Here is an 18,246-nt window from a genome sequence, read left to right on the forward strand (position 1 = left end):
GCTGTTGTCATACCCCCGCCGGGAATCGAACCCGGAACCTTTGACTTTACGCACCAAATTATGTACAGTTACAGTACAATTACCTCAAATTACAACAGCAACAACAAATGACAACAGCGATAATTTTTCCCTCATTAATTTGAGGTAAATAAAAAATCGAAAAAATGATTTCAAAGTTATATTGCATATTAATCCACTATTAAATAACTAACAATGTCATAGGATGCAAACTTGTACACCGAACACATTCAGAACAAGTCTCCTCAATCTTAAAATTTTAAATGCATCATGGAATTGGCATTTAGATACTTGGTAAAAATTCTTTATACATAAAAAAATAAAACTTGTAAAATTAAGTTTTTGCTACCTCCACTTAAAAAAGCTACTGTGTATAACATACAGTGTAATGAAAATTCGGCAGTTATTCTACCACCAATAAGAACAGCAAATTTGCTTACGACACTGTAGAGTACGAGATTATGCATAATGAAACTAAATGAAATATTAGCTCATACCAGTGGCGGCTCTGTAATAAAAGCAAGTGAGCTATTGCACCCCTCGAATTTTAAAACAAAGCAAAGCAAGCGGCGGCTGACCGCGAAACTTTAGGCATTATTATACATGGTTTGCGAGCTGATAGTTCAGTTCATTGTCAAATGAGCAAAAACTGGAGACGCATTTGGAGCAAGCGTTTTACTTTGCTCAAATTGTGTACCGTCGGAAAATGAATGCCATGTGGACTTCGCGGTAAAATAAATAACAAGTAGGTAATAAATTAACAAAACTGGGCATTGTTGGTCTATTACATTTATTTAAATACACAATTTAATTAAACATTAATCAGCTGTGATGCTACAAATACGAACTGGACAAATAAAACCATACATATATTCACGCAGCTAGTTCGATATTTATTTTTCGGTAAACAACATCAAAACGTGCAATCTATCTAATGGCGTTTCATATGGTCGGCAAGACTTCTTTCGTGTTTGAACGACTTTTCGCAAAACTGACACAGAAATCTCAAACCCGGAGGTCTCGTGTGAACTTCCTCTTCGTGCCTGCGCTTATAATCGTTTCTTTTAAACGTTCGTTCACAATAATTACATTTGAAGAGTTTGTTGTTACTGTGTAGTTGATAATGTCTCTTCAGATATGCTTCAGAATAAAAAACTTCGAGACAAATGTTGCATCTGGCGCCCGAAGCGTCTTCTGAATGTCCCCAATTCAAGTCCCTAAAAATAATCAGCAATAAGATTTCATAACCTTCTCCTCACTTTACATATTTAGTGTCCTTACTAATTAATTCAGAGCTAGGGTATAAAACACAATTGCAATTTAGGAGCGTTCTAACCGACACAAATTTGATAATATAATCACTTTGAGTTTAAATAATAGTAATACTAATAATTACGGTAAAGTGGTTTCCACAACGCATCCAAAAAGATGTGAGTGAGCTTCTTTGGCATCTTGCTCAAAGTTGACCAGTGAAATTTGAGAAGACCGGATGATAATAATAAAATAACAATTCTGCAATTGTTTTGGTGAAAAGTTCAATAATGCAGAGCTTCAATTGTCCACATTAAGATGTGGCAAAATGCAGCTAATTGTAATAGTCCAGCGTCCAGATCATTTAATCAATATCGAATAAAATAGTGGTCTGTATTCTGTCGAAACTGCCAGACGCGGATCGCGATTTCGATCTTTTTGGATCTCATCAGCGCGTCGCAGGCAGCCCGACAGAACACAGACCAACTTTTACCTGCTGTCTTAACAGTGCGTTTTAGAAAATATTACAAATGGCGCAGTAAACGCCATCTGTAGCCCGATGTTACGTTTTAGGATTACATATGGTCCAACAAGGTCCACTTGTGTGGATATTTACTTGCTGAAAACAAATCCCGGCGTAGCCAACCTCAACGTGATAGGCACGTTAGCTTAATGGAATAAAATAATTCGAAGTAGTCTGTATTCAATCAATATCGTTGATGTCACTGGTGTCACAATTAGAGCAAGATTTGTAACGATTCATCAGATAGCTTTTGGTGATGATTTCGCAGTTTAAATAAAACATTTAAGTAGTTGGTGCACGTGAATCCTTTTGCACAAATGGGACACATCCGACCTTTATCTCAGCCATGCATCCTCGTATGATTTTAATATTATACTAGAGATGCATTTCTTGCGTTCTTAATGTTAAATAATACAAATGAGCAAGCGTTTTAGTTTGCTCAGAAGTTGCAAACGGTAACAGTCAAAATGAATTCCATCTGTTTGAGTAGACATAGAGCCTCCTTTGCGGTTAACGAACAATGGAAAAATTGTAGTGAAGTCATATGGCTGATGCCTTGTCTATGTTTAGTATATAAACAATAAGTAGGTAATAAATTAACAAAGTTGGGAATTTTTGGTATAATACAGTTTATTTAAATATACGATTTAAGCGATATAAATATAAATATTAGACATTATTTCGATGTGATACTACAAATGAGAAGTGGATAAATAAAACCGTACACTTATTTACGCAATTGGTTCCACTTTTAGCTTTCGATTAACAACATCATGTTTCTTTTGCTTATGAGTATTTAACGCATTCCTGCTAATAAAACAGTTTACGCAATTTGTATGGTTTTTCTCCAGCATGTGTAAATTGTTTATCGCAAAGATCGCATGCAAACTCAAGACAAATATTGCATCGGACGTCTGAAACGTCGTCTTCAAGCCTCAAACTTCATAAGCTTATTTATATACACGTATTTAGTTTTCTGACTAATTAATTCAGAATTGACAGTATATAATACAAGTACGCTGGGATATTTGCAATCTATGACCACTGTAATCGACGAAAAACTTGACCACAATTATTTCGAAGAAAGAACAGTTAAAATAATAGTGATAGTAATAATTACAATAAAGTGATCCAAAAAGATCTGGGTGACGTTCTCTGGCGTCTTCACTTGCTGAAAGTTAACCAGTTAAAACTGAGAAAACCGGAAGACAACAACAGTAATAACAGCGTCACAATTGTTTTATTGAAAATTTCAATAATACAGAACAATTGTCTACGTTTATGAGGACTTGGGCAAAACATTACGAAAGAGACTATGTCGCTATTTCCAGATATTCTGAAATTTAGTCAATTTCGTTGATGCCACTGATGTTGCAATTAGTACAAGATTTGTAATGATTCATCAGGTGGCTTTTAGTGACGAATGTTTTCCCGCAGCGACAGCGGTAAGGACGCTGACCCGTATGCGACCGCATATGAACGGTAAGACTGGACCTCTGAGTAAAGCTTTTCTTACACTCTTTACACTGGTACGGTTTTTCGCCCGTGTGACTCCGTAAATGGACAGTTAGGTAGTTGGCGCAGGTGAAGCCTTTTCCGCAAATGGGACACACTTGGTTCTTATCTCCGCCGTGCATTTTCATATGATCTTCGAAGACCTTCTTACCGCTAAGCGCCTTACCGCAAATCGTACACACGTACTTCTTCGGCTGATTATGCGATTTAAGATGACCGCGAAGATTACGATCGGTTAGAAACGTCTTACCGCACACGTGACACACCAAGCGTCTATTCTGATGATAGTTTGGTTCGTGCGTCAAAATGTGCTCATTCAATGACGATACCGATCGTAACCGTGCACCGCACACTTCACACACGTGAAGTAAATCGTCGTGAAAAATGTCCTTGTGATGTTTATAAGCTGTTTCCGATATAAAACCTTTGTTACAAATGTTACAGTACGAGACGTAATCGCGTGTATGTTTCCGCCGATGAACGTTCAAATGGGATTTGTGAATGAACATTTTGGAGCAGATGTCGCACTGAAACGTCGGCTTGCTGTGACATCGTTTGTGAATTGTCACTTCGTATCTGTGCCTGAACGTTTTTTCACAAACATCGCACGAAAATGGGCGTAAGCCGAAGTGATTCATAAGATGATACCGAATTAATTTTTTCGTCGTGAAACTTTTACCGCACTGATCGCACTTGAATTTTCTCGTGCTAATTCTTCCCTTGATATTTTTTTGGGAAGACATAACACGACTTTCGTCTTGCACATGCCTCTTTTGCTGGTACAATTTATCCAACGAATGCGAGCTCGTTATTTTATCATTGACTAGCGTTTCTAGAGTCGGTCCCGCTCCGTATGTGTTGTTTCCGATAATAAAATTATCAAAGTGTTCGCTGTTTATGTTTTGCAAGAGTGCAGAACATTCATCTTCCACTACCAGTAAATTAAACAATTCGTTATCGGTGTCGTCTACTGCACCGTCCAAGTAGGCTACATCGCTTAAACCGATGTTTCCGACACTGCGATCCATCATTGCGTTGAATGACGTGGTAAAACTTGTCTGTCCATAGCAAGACCTGGAAATGAAGGCATTAGTGGCTTGGCCATAAAATTAAAACTTTGCAAAGCATTAATTTATTCGCACCCCTTAATAAAACAACCATTATAGTTTTTAATATATCACCCATGTCGCGGCGAATAAGTATTTCCTGGACCCAAAGTTCCCGATTTTTATAATAAGTTAAACTGGTATGCAATGGAAAAAAAAGTAGGGAAAGAGCGAATGTAAAGATAGGAGACGAAAGATAAGAAGAAGTGGCTAATTTTAGGTATCTAGGAAGTCAGATAAGTCTAGACGGAAAGAGTAGTAGGGATATAAAGCACAGGATAGCGCAGGGTCGAGTTGCCTTCAATAAAAAGAAGTCACTTCTATGCTCGAGAACGATTAATTTAGAAATTTGAAAAAGATCGTTAAAGGTGTATGTTTGGAGTGCGACGCTGTACGGGTGCGAATCATGGATGATGGGCGCGGCATATAAGAAAAGGTTGGAACCGCTCGAAATGTGATATTACAGGCGAATGATGAGGATACCGAGGATAAAGAAGGTTAGAAATGAAGAGGTATTAGAAAGAATAGGAGAACAGAGGACTCTATGGAAGTCAATAAGAAATAGGCGAGATATGCTAGTAGGACACCTTCTCAGACATGAAGGTCTAGTCAGAGACATATTAGAGGCAGAAACAGGAGTTAAGAAGAGTAGAGGTAGATCTAGATTAGATTACTGTTCGCAAATGGTTAAGGATGTGGAATGTTCTAGTTTTAGGGAAATACGACGATTAGCTGAGAATAGGAAAGAGTGAAGGTGTGTGTCCAACCAGTGTTAGAACTGACGACCTTATGATAATGAAAATAAACTTAAAGTTAACTCTTACCTTGTCCATACCATCCTACAAAATAATTGCAAATAATAGCACTGTAATCCCTTTGGAGAAGGTTATTTCTATAATTTCAAATATCTATACAAATAAATAAGACCTATACCTACATCATTTCAGGCTTGAAAGATAAAATCTTAAATAACGACGTTAAATAGTAATGAATCAGTATAGTATTAACAGAAAAGTAACTTAAAATTAAAATACATTAATTCATTTTTGTAGTTCTATAGTTATAGTTTATGTTATGTATATACAATACTTTCTAATTGTTAGTACATATTCAAAAAAAATATGGTTTTTCCCTGGTGTGAACACATCCACGACCGTCAATGTTCTGAATCTCATAAACTTGAACACCTGACCTTTGCGGGTGGCGAGCTGGGCAACCGTCCGGTACCCCGCTCTTGAAGTAGCCTCGCGCACTCGCGAAATGAATAAAGCCGCCCCTACAGCAAACAATACAAGCGAATCCATGCGTGTTTATATGTTCCTTCCATAAATAATTTATGTTTACTTCTTCGTATTCGATATGTTATCATGTTACACTGTTCCGCCTTACCGAATGCCATTTGTAACAAGTAGTATTCTACACTGACCTATGACAGTGACACACTGACCTACTATCAATTACTTCAACATACTACGTACACACAAGCCTACAACGTTTAAGGAATAAACAACAACTACAGGCTGATTGTAACATAAACATGGTCATTCATACGTAAAATAACGAACAATGCGCGAACATAAAAATAAAAAAAAAAACACAACAGAAATGCGACGTCGTATTTTCCTGCATCATCTTTTAGATACATTTTTCTCGAAAACGGTAAACTTTCAGACCACCACTTTAATTTTCTTGTTTTACAGGAGGTAATACCTTGCCATTTATTTCAATAACAAACACTCTGTAATAAAAAGTAAGCCACTGGAAATGTATTAAAGTTTATATTTTATTTCACAAAAAGAACATAATAATGTCGTAATAATTAAATCGTTTGCATGTAGCGTTTTGACTAATCATGAACATTGTCTACCAAACCATCCGATACAGTTTGATTTTGGTCATACTGAACGATCACTAGTTTTCCTAGGTGTTGTTGCCACATTGTTACTCGCCTCAAGCAAATCCATACATTGACTGATCTGCATTTCGTGTTCTTTTTTCAAATTCGTCTTTATAGTCACCACGTTGTACTTGTGGTACCGAAATTGTACAATTCTAGTATTCCTCTTTGGATAGAATTTTTTATCGTGAAAACTTCGCAAATGGATTCGCAATTCTTCAAATGTGAACGCACTATTAGGACACGAAGTGCACTTAAAACCTCTTTCGTCTGAGTGACTTACTCGTAAATGCTCTACAATTGCGCACGGTGAGCCAATCTTCATACCACAATACCTGCAGCTCCACGGGTTAATTTTTGTTATTCCTTTCGAAGTTTTCACATTCGTCTCTTGGCTCGTTTTTAATTGCTCTTCAAATAAATTTATCGCTTGTGGCCTGATATTCTTTTTACTTTTGGTTAGTTCTTTTTTACTCGGCTGTACGTCTGAAGCACTGTCTGATGTGCTGCTGCTGCTGCTTTCAGTTACTTCATATTCGGATTCTGTTTCGTCTGGTTCATCCGAACTTTGAGCGGAATCTTCAGAAAGTTCATCAGTTACCTCCTTACGAATATTGCCTTTTTTATCAGGAATACTGTCTTCCTGTTTTGAAAAAATAGCCTCAACCGTTTTATGGAACTTTTTATGTTCCTTGTATTCTGCCAACGTGGAGAAAATATCGTAACATAAATCACAATACCAATTAAAAGGGTTCTTTACATTTTCGCCATTTACATTTTTCGACGACAACCTGGTGCTTCTACGTAATGAACCTTCCTGCAATCTGAAATAACAATATTAATATTAATAAAATATACTAATTGGTGTATGGTATTTAAAAATATAATTATCTTAGCCAACGGTATACCTTTTAATGATTTTACCATTAACAGTTTCTGTGTTATCACACATAGAAGACATATACGCAATTATTATTCGGACATTTGACAGATTTTCACTGGTACTGGCGGATATTATCGATTCAGGTGAAATATCGTACGCATTACCGATCGTCAGACTCAGTTTTGTATGTGACCATCACACCAATTTTATATGTGTGACCACACACGCACGACAGCATAATTAAAAAACATTTATTAGTGATTGTAACTTATTACCTTTTTTGTTTAAGTTCTTGATGGCCATCATTTGTAATTTCAAGTTTAAATACGATTTTTACTTCACTACTTCAATAATTGGTATTAAAAAATTGTGTACCTACTACAGTAGACAACACAATGCAATATTCTATTAATAAGTATTTTACAATTAAAATGCATTAAGATTTTTTTATATTTTTATGACTTAAGCTATGTTTATTCAATAAGTGATTAGTAGAAAAAGATTTGTACACAGGAATACAGTTTCTTGTTGGCGTGAACACGTCGATGAATGTTAAGGCATTTGTTAGTCGAAAAACTCTTTTCACAGTCAATACACCTAAACTAAACCTTCTCATACTATGCCTGTTGTAGACTCGTTCAAATCTGTATTTCTTTTTGGTTTTCCCAATTCGTCTTTATGTCTTTATTCTCCTTAAGTCAACTAGAACTGTTATTCTCCAAATCTAACGAATTCTCTATACTTGTGCAAGTAGAACTGAAAGATTTAACTGTCGTATTTTGAATAGCATGCTTTCTGGGATGATAAATTTGCGAGTGCTCTTGCAATCCTTCAAATGTGAATGCATCAGTAAAGCATGAAGTACATCTAAACGCTCTTTCATTTGAATGACTTTCCCGTAAATGCGCTACCACTTTGGAGGCTGAGTTAATCTTCATATTACAATAATTACAATTCCACGGATTCATTTTTGTTACTCCTTCCACATTTTTTACCTTTGCCGTTCGGTTCGATTTTAATATTTCTTTCGATAAATTTATGCCTTTTGACACGGTATTTCTTTTTATGTGTGAAGTTCCTGCTTTTATGTCTGATGCGATATTACTTTCAGTTGTTTCATATTCTGATTTTGTTTTTTTGTCTATCGTGTACGAACATTGGCCAGAATCTGCAGAGGACTCACCAGTCTCCTTCAGACGTATATTGCCCTTTTTATGAGAAATACTGGCCGAAACAAATGCCGCAACGGTTTTATGAAATTTTTTATGTTTTTTATATTCAGCCAACGAAGAGAAAATATCGAAACATGCACTACAACTCCAACTAGTAGAAGTCTGGTTTACGTTTCTGCCATTACGGCTTTTCGCAGACAACCTTGAACTTCTACGCAATGTCATTTTCTGCCATCTGAAATAACAATAACTAATATTAATGTCCGATTGGTATAGGTGTACTATTCAAAAACTCATTTATTACCCTAGCCAACGGACTATTTATAATCTTACCCAACGTGCTATTTATAATTTTACCATAAATATTTCTATACACTATGTCTGATCAGTACACCGGAAAAATTAAAGGAGAAAAGTGTACCTACATGAACAAGAAACAGATAAATTGACCTGTTTATGTGTCAGCTGTTGCGAAGGTTACGAATAAGTACGTGAGTTTCGTTAGTTAACGTTTGCAATAAGATAACGCGGCTGCATAACTAACTGTTAATTGTTCACTTAACTTGTGCATACTTTTTACATCCCCTACGTTTTGGTGCTATCACAAGATGCACTCTACAGTACCTCGAGATGTTACCTTTCAAATATTCTACATAGTGATCAGACATAGTGTATAATATCATAATTTGCTAAAACCAATTCTAATATCGTGTGATGTAAAACATACAACTCGTTTCAAACAGTCAAAGATGTGACCTTGACGAAAGCTGCGCGAATGGGTAAAGGGAAAGGGCGCATCTCTAACCGTTTGTATTGCCTTCAGTTCTCACACCCACTTCAGATTAGTCTGCTTACATTTTTGTTCCGAACGAGTAAATTATCTTATAAGGATCATGCACGCACTATACCGTAATTAAACAATTTTTTAGTAATTGTAACTTATTACCTTTTCTGTTGTTAAATTAATGATATTTTGTTCAACTCCAAGGTTCTATAGACACAAATATGATTTCTTATTGAAAAGTTGCATACGTATATTTACCAAAAGACCAAATTACCAAGTAATCAGTACCAATAAATGTTCTGTTTATTAAATAAACATTATATTAATTTTTTTTAATACTTCTATGACTTAAGCTATGTTTATAAAGTATATACTGAGTATAAAAAGATCTGTTGCATACTGAGCAGGAATACGGTTTCTCTCCGGTGTGAAGACGTTTGTGCACAATAAGGCTTCCAGGTGTAAAATAGGCTTTGTCGCACATCATGCATTTGTACCTTCTAAAATTACTATGTTTGTCCTGGCAAATTTGCGCTCCACTACGTGTTTTATAAGATTTCTTACAAATTTTACAACAAACAATCGCAGTAGCTCCATGACCTTTCAAATGCGACTTTAAATTATTCACGTTAATCACTTTACCGCACACCTGACATATCGTGATCTTCTTTTCAGAGTGTCGAACAGTGAAATGTCTCTTTAGATCCGATGAATCTTTGAATTTGTTTCCACAATTTGAACACGGAAACTTTGCCCCTGAATGCACTCTTCTCATGTGAAGTGCCAACAGCGTTTTTCCCTTATACGTTTTATCACAGATCGTGCATTTAATCTTCTCCTCTGCATGTACTATCTGGTTATGAGTAGAACGCGGAGTATTATAGTATGTTTGGCAAATATCGCAATAGTTTCGATGTTGCTCATTTCTGTGAAAAACGACTTCTTCCTTAGAGTCGAAGCCTTTTTTGCATTGATAGCATTTAAACGTCTTACCCACGTGGTGGTACTCAAAATGCTTCTCGAGGCCTCTGTATGTAAAACATTCTTTAAAACAGACGGCGCACTTAAATGGCCCCTCTTTTTCATGTGTTGATTGCAAGTGGGTTCTCAGCAATATAGAAAGCTTAAACTTAATGTCACAAAAAGGACATATTGCCATATATTCATGTGGATTCGTTTTATCGTCTTCATTCTCTTTTTTACTTTTTTCTACTTTACGATTTCTTTCAATCCTTTTAGTTTTACCAGAAGTCTTCTTGATTGTTCCTTTTTTGTTACTCGAACAAGGAGATTCGTGGTCATTTGAATCGGTTGCCTTGTCTGTATCAGAACTCGAAATATGCAACTGATCATCAAAATCATCCACCAAACTCTCCTGTGCACATTGATCTCCATGACTGTTCCGAGAACGGTCATTATCTGAGTCAGACAAATCTATGCATTCGTTGGGTTGTATATTATTTCGATTTAGCAAATTCGTCTTACCGATATCATTCTTTTGCAAGAGCTGAATCACGTTTGAACTGATATTCATGTTATCTAATGAATCATTAACAGTTCTCTCTTTCTGTGCAGGTGCAGTAGTCTTTGCGGCCACTAAATTGTTTGGGGGTATAGCTATCGCACTTTTCCTTGTATTTATGGAATAAGAACTGCGTGGAATTATTGTCGATTGAACACGAGAGTTGTTGCGGTGATAATTTTGAAAATGATCTTGCAATTCTTCAAATGTGAATGCATCTCTTGGACATGAAGTGCATGCAAATGGTTTTTCACTTGAATGACTTCCTCGTAAATGTTCTATCGCTTTTAAGGATGAAATAATCTTCTTGTTACAATAATTACAGGTCCACGGATTAATTTTTGTTATTCCATCCTTATTTTTCAAATTCTTTGTTTGGTTCAATTTTGGTTGTTTTTCTGGCGAATTTATGCTTTGGGACGACCTAATATTATTTTTGCAAGTTGTTTCTTTATTGTTTCGCGGTACGTCCGAATCACTACCCGATGCGCTATTGCTTTCGGTTGCTTCATATTCTGATTCTAATTCATCTGAACTTTGGGAGGACTCTTCAGAAGATTCGTTAGTTTTGTTTTTATGTATTTTGCCTTTTTTATCAGAAATACTGTTTTTATATTTTAAAACAATAGCCGCAACAGTTTTATGAAACTTCTTATGTTCCTTGTATTCTACCAACGATGAGAAAATATCGAAGCATGAATTACAACTCCAACCGGTACGCGTCTCGCTTACAACTTCTCTGCCATTTTGTTTTTTTGCCAACAACCTTGAACTTCTGCGCAGTACACTTTCTTGTAATCTGAAAGAGCAATATAAATTAGTATGACTGATTGATGTATGTATACCGAAAATATATTTATTACCTTAGCCAATGGGCTATTTAAAATTAAAGCGTTAATAATTTCTGACACAGTTATTTTCATATCGGATGACATGACCAATATGCAAAATTATAAGTCTCAATTGTATACTACCGACATTCAGATTGGTATAATTGCAACTAACCAATCGTGAAGGGCTGCACAAGCACTACACCGTAGCTACTAAAAATATTGTAGGGATTGTAATTTATTCCCCGTTTTGTCCATCTACCGCATGTCGCATTGCAGCCGGCCGCGGAGTAGGGGTAAAACTGAAAGGCGCTCAGCCAATGCCAATGTGACGGCGCCCATTACTCGCATGAGCTAACAGTGTAGCATTTATATTCTCACACATTCGTGCAAGTGCATGACAATTACATTTATAGACTGTGAAACTCAAAGCGAAGATGAATAACTGTTTAAAAGTTTAAAATGATCCAATGATTTAAATAAATATTGTTCTAAATTTTTAACATGCGTCTATCATCTGAAAGATTGTATTTATTATGTATTTCGTACTCTCATACGCAGATTGAAATTAAAATTTATACTTGAATATGTTGACTATTATTGATATCCCATTATCATTCCCATTTTACAATCATTAATATAAGATTAAGAACGCGATTTTAATGTTAATACCTTAAATCCAACAATTTTCCGGAAATTTACAGTTAAAATGCCTACAATCCGAAAAGTTTCATAAAACCACACAATTTTTCTTGTTTCTGTAGAAACAAATCCGATTTATCCATAGCATTAGGGTTTGAAGGTAATAAAAAAACAATTGTTATTGAAAAAAAGTTTAAACAACAACTAACAATTCTAATGTCAACTTACAAAACATTAAATTCGTTTTATGTTCTTATGACTTAAGCTATGTCTATACAATATTTGCCTGGTATAAAAAGATCTACTACATATTAAACAACAAAATCGTTTCTCTCCGGTGTGAAGACGCTTATAAATGTTAAGGCTCTCCGCTACAAAATAGCTTTTATTACACACAGAACACTTGAATCTTCTAATATTATTATGTATGTCCTCATATCTTCTTGCTCCTTGGCATGATTTAAATGTTTTTTTTACAAATTTTGCAGCAAGTGATTTCACCAGGTCCGTCGGTCATCAAATGTGGCTTTAAATAATTAACGTTGACGTCCTTACCGCACGCTTGACATAAACTAGTTTCAATTTCGGAATGTACTAATTCATAGTGTCTCTCTACATCATCTTTTCGTCTAAATTTTTTTCCACAAACTGAACAAGGAAAATTTACCTCTGAATGCTCGGCCAACGACAATTTTCCGTTACATATTTTATCGTGCATCGTGCATTTAATCTGCTCCTGTCTGTGTAGCACGTTATGAAGACTGAGTAGAATGATATAATATTTTTTGCAAATATCGCAGTAGGTTCGATGATACTCGTTTCTGTGAAAAACTAATTCTTCTTTGGAGTTCATGCATCGGTAACAGCTAATGTTACTGGCGTGCTTCAATTTAAGATGACTATTGAGGTTTCGATAATCATTACCGAATTCCTTCAGACAAAGGGCGCATTGAAACGGTCCGATCTTATTATGTTCTGCTTTTAAGTGATCTCTCAGCAACAGAGGAAGCTTAAACAACATTTTGCAAAAAGAACATATTGCTACATAGTCACTTACATTACTTTTATATTCCTTTTCTTTGTTTGTAAAATTATTTGTTTCAATATTTTTATCACATAAGGATTTCTTAGCGTTTGGATTGGTTGCATTTACCTCATCATTAGAAGATAGAAAATTTTTATTTATATTCGTAGACATGGTAATCATATTGCTTCCCGGCTCAATTGTATCTACGGATTGATTGTTTTGTATTTCAACATGATTCCTCTTCATGATCTTTTTCTCATGTATACACTGAATCGTAGTTGTATCATTTTTTTTCCGATCTGAAGACTCATTAACAGTTTCTTCATTTTCTGAAGTTACAGTGGCATTTGCGACCAGTAAACTGTTTAAAGAAATAATTTTCAAACTGTGCCCTGTATCGGTGGAATCGAAGTTAAATGATTCAGTTAATATCATTTGCACAGGCGAGCTATTACGGTGAAAATTATTGAAATGATTTTGCAATTCTTCAAATGTGAATGCATTTTCGGGACACGAGGTGCATCTAAAACATCTTTCATTTAAATGATTTTTCTCCAAATGCTCTACCAGTTCGGAGGTAGTATTAGTCATCGAATTACAGTAGTTGCACTTATATTCATTGATTTTTGTTTCTCTGCTCGTATTTTGCATCTCAATCGACTGGTTCGATCTTAATTGCTCTTTTGACGAAGTTACAGGTGACCTAATATTCTTTTTGTTTGAAATAGATTTTTTGTTACCCTGCGATTCATCCGAATCACTGTTTGATGCGATACTGTTTTCAGATACTTCATATTCGGATTCTGTTTCGTATGGTCCATCTGAACTTTGGGAGGAATCTTCAGAAATTTCATCAGAATTTATAAGAATATTTTCTGATTTATCGAAAATACGGTTGTCATGCTTCAAAGCAACATCCGCGATAGTTTTATGAATTTTTTTGTGTTCCTTATATTCTGCCAACGAAGCAAAAATGTCGAAACATAAACTACAACTCCGAGCAGGAGTCCCGCTTTTTTGTTGTTTTACAGACAACCTTGAACTTCTACGCAATGCACTTTTTAGTAATCTGAAACAGCAATAATTAATATTAGTATGACTGATTGGTTTAAGCTATTTAAAAATACGCTAATACCTTAGCCAAAGGGTTTTAATATCAATATGGAGAATGTTATTTGGTCATACTGACTGGAATTACAATATTTTCATATCGGCTAACATGTCACACGCCCTACCAATTGTATGTCTCGGTAATATGAAATATTAACGTAAAAATTCACTTCCAGTGCTCTATCCAGTACAAACTATCTCAGATCAATGAAGGAAAATTTTGTTGCCGTTGTCACACCTCCACCAGGAATCAAACAACAGCAACAAATATTTTCCCTTATTAAGCTGAGGTAGTTTGTAGTAAATAAAGAATTGGAAATGAATTTTCACATTAACATTTAATATGTGTCATTGTTTTCATATACATAGTATATACAATTACATTAGTAAAAAGTCGACGGATCTGTAACGTAGTAGGCTGGGTTTGTCGTGGTTGCTGTTGTCATCTCTCGTAGCTTAGTGGTCAGAGCATTGGTGTGTAAAGCCAAAGGTCCCGGGTTCGATTCCCGGCGGGGGTGTGTGACAACAGCAACAAAAATTTTCCCTCATTAACCTAAGGTAGTTTGTAGTGGGTGGAAAATTGAAAATGAATTTTCACATCAATATTTCATATTAACCACAATTAAAAAATAAAAATGCCTCAGTAATATGTTGAATTCTCACACTGGCATTCAAATTAGTATGGTTGTAATCACGGTAGGATAATATGCTTTACCATGGTTGTAACTAAACAATTTAATAAAGGCGCGCAGGCACTACACAGCCATTAAAAATATTTTTAGTGGTAGTAACTTACTACCTGTTGATTTATAATACTTCCGGTTTTAGGATTTTTGTGGGAATAAATAATATTTATACACCACATTGGTTTTGCAAGGTAAAAAAAGAAATATATTGACAAATTACATGCGTATACTATAATTACCACATTACCAAGTTAAACAACAACAAACTTTTGTAATGTGGTATCAACAACAAAGTTATTAACTTCATTTTACTCTCTTATGGCTTAAGCTATGTTTATACAAAATTTGCACCGTATAAAAGGATCTGCTACATACTGAACAGGAATACGGTTTCTCTCCGGTGTGAAGACGTCTATGGATGATAAGGCTTCCAGGTGAAAAATAGCTTTTATCGCACATGGTACACTTGTATCTTCTGATATTATTATGTTTGTCCTCACAATACTGTACTGCTCGATATGTTTTATAAGATTTTTTGCAAATTTTGCAGAACAGCATTCGTCTATGTGCTTTTAAATGTGCTCTTAAATAATTCGCATTAATTTCTTTACCGCATTCTTGACATACCGTAGTCTTAATTTCAGTATGTTTGCGCGTGTAATGTTCGTTTAAAACAGCATTTCTTTTGAACTTTTTACCACATACCGAACACGGATATTTTGTTCTTGGATGAACTCTTCTAATGTGAATCCTCAACCTTCTTTTTCCGTTATATGTTTTATCACAAATCGTGCATTTAATCTTGTCCTCTGCGTGCACGTCCTTATTATGACAATAAGGCGTAACAGCATAATATGTTTGACAAATGTCGCAATAGTTTCGATGATGCGCTTTTCTGTGATAAGCTACTTCTTCTTTCGAATCGAAACCTTGTTTGCATTGGTAACATTTAAACTTCTTGCCGGTGTGCTGCATTGCAAAATGACCGTCAAGGCCTTGATAACCGGAGTATTCCTTCGGACAAATGGCGCATTTAAATGGTCCTTTTTTGTTATGTGTTGATTTCAAGTGATTTTTGAGCAATAAAGGATGCTTGAACTTCATTTCACAAAAAGCACATATTGCCTTATCGCTATCGTTTTCAATCATTTCTCCAAAACTGTTTGTTTCAATATTATTAGAGTTACCATTAATATTACTAGAATCAGGAGATTCCTCTGCAGTATTACCGTCATGGTATTTAAAATGGTAATTATTATTCGTATTCGAGCTCATCGCTTTGCTATTCGACCCAGTCAGATTTGCGGATAGATTATTTTGTGTTTCAAAATGATTCCCCTTCGTGGTCTTATTCTCTAGCAAATGCTGAATTACAGCTGAATCAATTTTATTCTGATCCGAAGACCTATCAACAGTTTCCTCTTTTTCTGAGGGTGTACTGGCATTTGCGACCACTAAATAATCTCCAGTATCTGTGGAATCAGAATTAAATGATTTAGTATATGTCATTTGAAGAACGGAGCTTTTGCGGTGAAAGCTTTTGAAATGATTTTGCAATTCTTCGAAAGTAAAAGAATTTTTAGGACACGAAGTGCATCTAAAACATCTTTCATTTAAATGATTTTTTTCCAAATGCTTTACCATTTTGGAGGATATTTTGGTCGTCCAATTACAGTAGTTGCACTTATATTCATTGATTTTTGTTTCTCTGTTCGTATTTTGTACCTCAATCGACTGGTCCGATCTTAATTGCTCTTTTGACGAATTTACAGGTAACCTAATATTCCTTTTGTTTGAAACAGGTTTTTTATTACTCTGCGATTCATCCGAATCACTGTCTGATACACTACTGTTTTCAGATGCTTCATATTCGGATTCTGTTTTGTATGACTCGTCTGAACTTTCGGCGGAATCTTCAGAAGATTTATCAGCCGTTTTAAGAATATTTTCTGTTTTATCGGAAATACTGTCTTCTTGTTTTAAAGCAATAGCCGCAAGAGTTTTATGAAACTTTTTGTGTTCCTTATATTCTGCCAACGAAGCGAAAATATCTAAACATGAACTACAACTCCAAGAAGTAGTGTCGCTTACAACAGCCCTTCCATTTTGTTTTTTTGCCGACAACCTTGAACTTCTGCGCAATGAACTTTCTTGTAATCTGAAAGAACAATAATTAATGTTAGTATTACTGATTGGTTTAAACTATTTAAAAATACATTTAATACCTTAGCCAAGGGGCTATGTATAATTGTACTGTTAAAAGTTTCAATGTGAATATGAATAAAGTTATTTGCTCATACTGACTGATTCCACAATATTTTCATATCGGCTGACACGTCACACACCATACCAATCGTAAGTCATAGTAAATATGTTGAATTCTCACATTCAGATTTGTATAGTTATAATAACGGTAAAGTATATGCCCTACCACGGTTATAACTAAACAATTTAGTAAGGACGCGCAACCACCACACAGTCATTAAAAATATTTTTAGTGGTAGTTACTAATTACCTTTTCAGTTATAATACTTCTTATTCTAGCTTTTTGTGTAAATAAATGAGATTTATACACCATATTAGGTTCGTAAGCTAAAAAACGAAATGTGTGCTGGGACTCGTAGTACAAGTAAAACTTCAAAGGACAAGTGAAAAAACGAATCCCAACAAAAGTTTCACTTTGTTTTACGCACAGGTTTTCAAATTTGGACAAGTACATTAACAATCTGCCCGTAAAACTTGAAGTAAAAATTTTGTCGCGATTAGTTTTTCCACTTGTCCGTTAAAGTTTCACTGCTCCTATGTGTCCCAGCACACATTTCGTTTTCACAAGTTTACTGCAAATTTTGATTTGGTTTTTACACAGACCGTAAATGATGCCCGGCCACCAGGAGAGCAGAGGTAAGAAAACAACAGCTGAGCACAGCACACGCCGCCGGGACTCCAGCGGACTCCCCACTCTCCACGTGGCTGCGCATTATATCCATCTAATACAGCCGTTGCCCTCTCTCTACCACGGCCAGTCTTTCTCTCCCACCGCCGCTGCCGCATCTCACGCTCAATATACCTCTACCCTCTCTACGCGGCTGTAACGCAGAAAAAATCGTAATATCCCGCGTCTATATAAAAGTTTCACTTCAAAAAGTATCATATCGACAAATTGCATAAGTATACTATAATTTACTACATTACTCAGTTAAAAAACAACTTATGTCAACAACAAAGTATTCAAAATTAAAATACAGTAAGCTCTTCCTATACTCGTATGGCTTAAGCGATG

The 18,246-nt window shown here is 35.5% G+C and overlaps 2 protein-coding genes and 1 non-coding gene across 3 annotated transcripts; 1 reads left to right on the top strand and 2 right to left on the bottom strand.

The window, feature by feature from the left end:
• Positions 1 to 1,903: 1,903 nt before the first annotated feature.
• On the bottom strand, positions 1,904 to 7,148 carry LOC108743587 (putative uncharacterized zinc finger protein 814; the record flags this gene model as incomplete). Its single annotated transcript, XM_018479161.2, has 2 exons — positions 1,904 to 4,416; positions 6,315 to 7,148. Coding segments are annotated over 2 exons (2,115 nt in total), but the record flags the coding sequence as incomplete, so codon positions are not given.
• A 7,577-nt stretch (positions 7,149 to 14,725) lies between these two features.
• On the top strand, positions 14,726 to 14,798 carry Trnay-gua. The gene has a single exon. It is a non-coding gene; the product is annotated as a tRNA-Tyr (tRNA).
• Positions 14,799 to 15,144: 346 nt separating this feature from the next.
• Positions 15,145 to 17,706, bottom strand: LOC112905393 (zinc finger protein 728-like). Its single transcript, XM_025977739.1, has one exon. The coding sequence runs from the start codon at positions 16,608 to 16,610 to the stop codon at positions 15,270 to 15,272; it is 1,341 nt and encodes a 446-aa protein (XP_025833524.1). The 5' UTR covers positions 16,611 to 17,706; the 3' UTR covers positions 15,145 to 15,269.
• Positions 17,707 to 18,246: the final 540 nt, after the last annotated feature.

Source organism: Agrilus planipennis, unplaced genomic scaffold (assembly GCF_000699045.2).
Source record: "Agrilus planipennis isolate EAB-ADULT unplaced genomic scaffold, Apla_2.0 scaffold470, whole genome shotgun sequence".
In the NCBI taxonomy this organism is placed as follows: Eukaryota; Metazoa; Arthropoda; class Insecta; order Coleoptera; family Buprestidae; genus Agrilus; species Agrilus planipennis.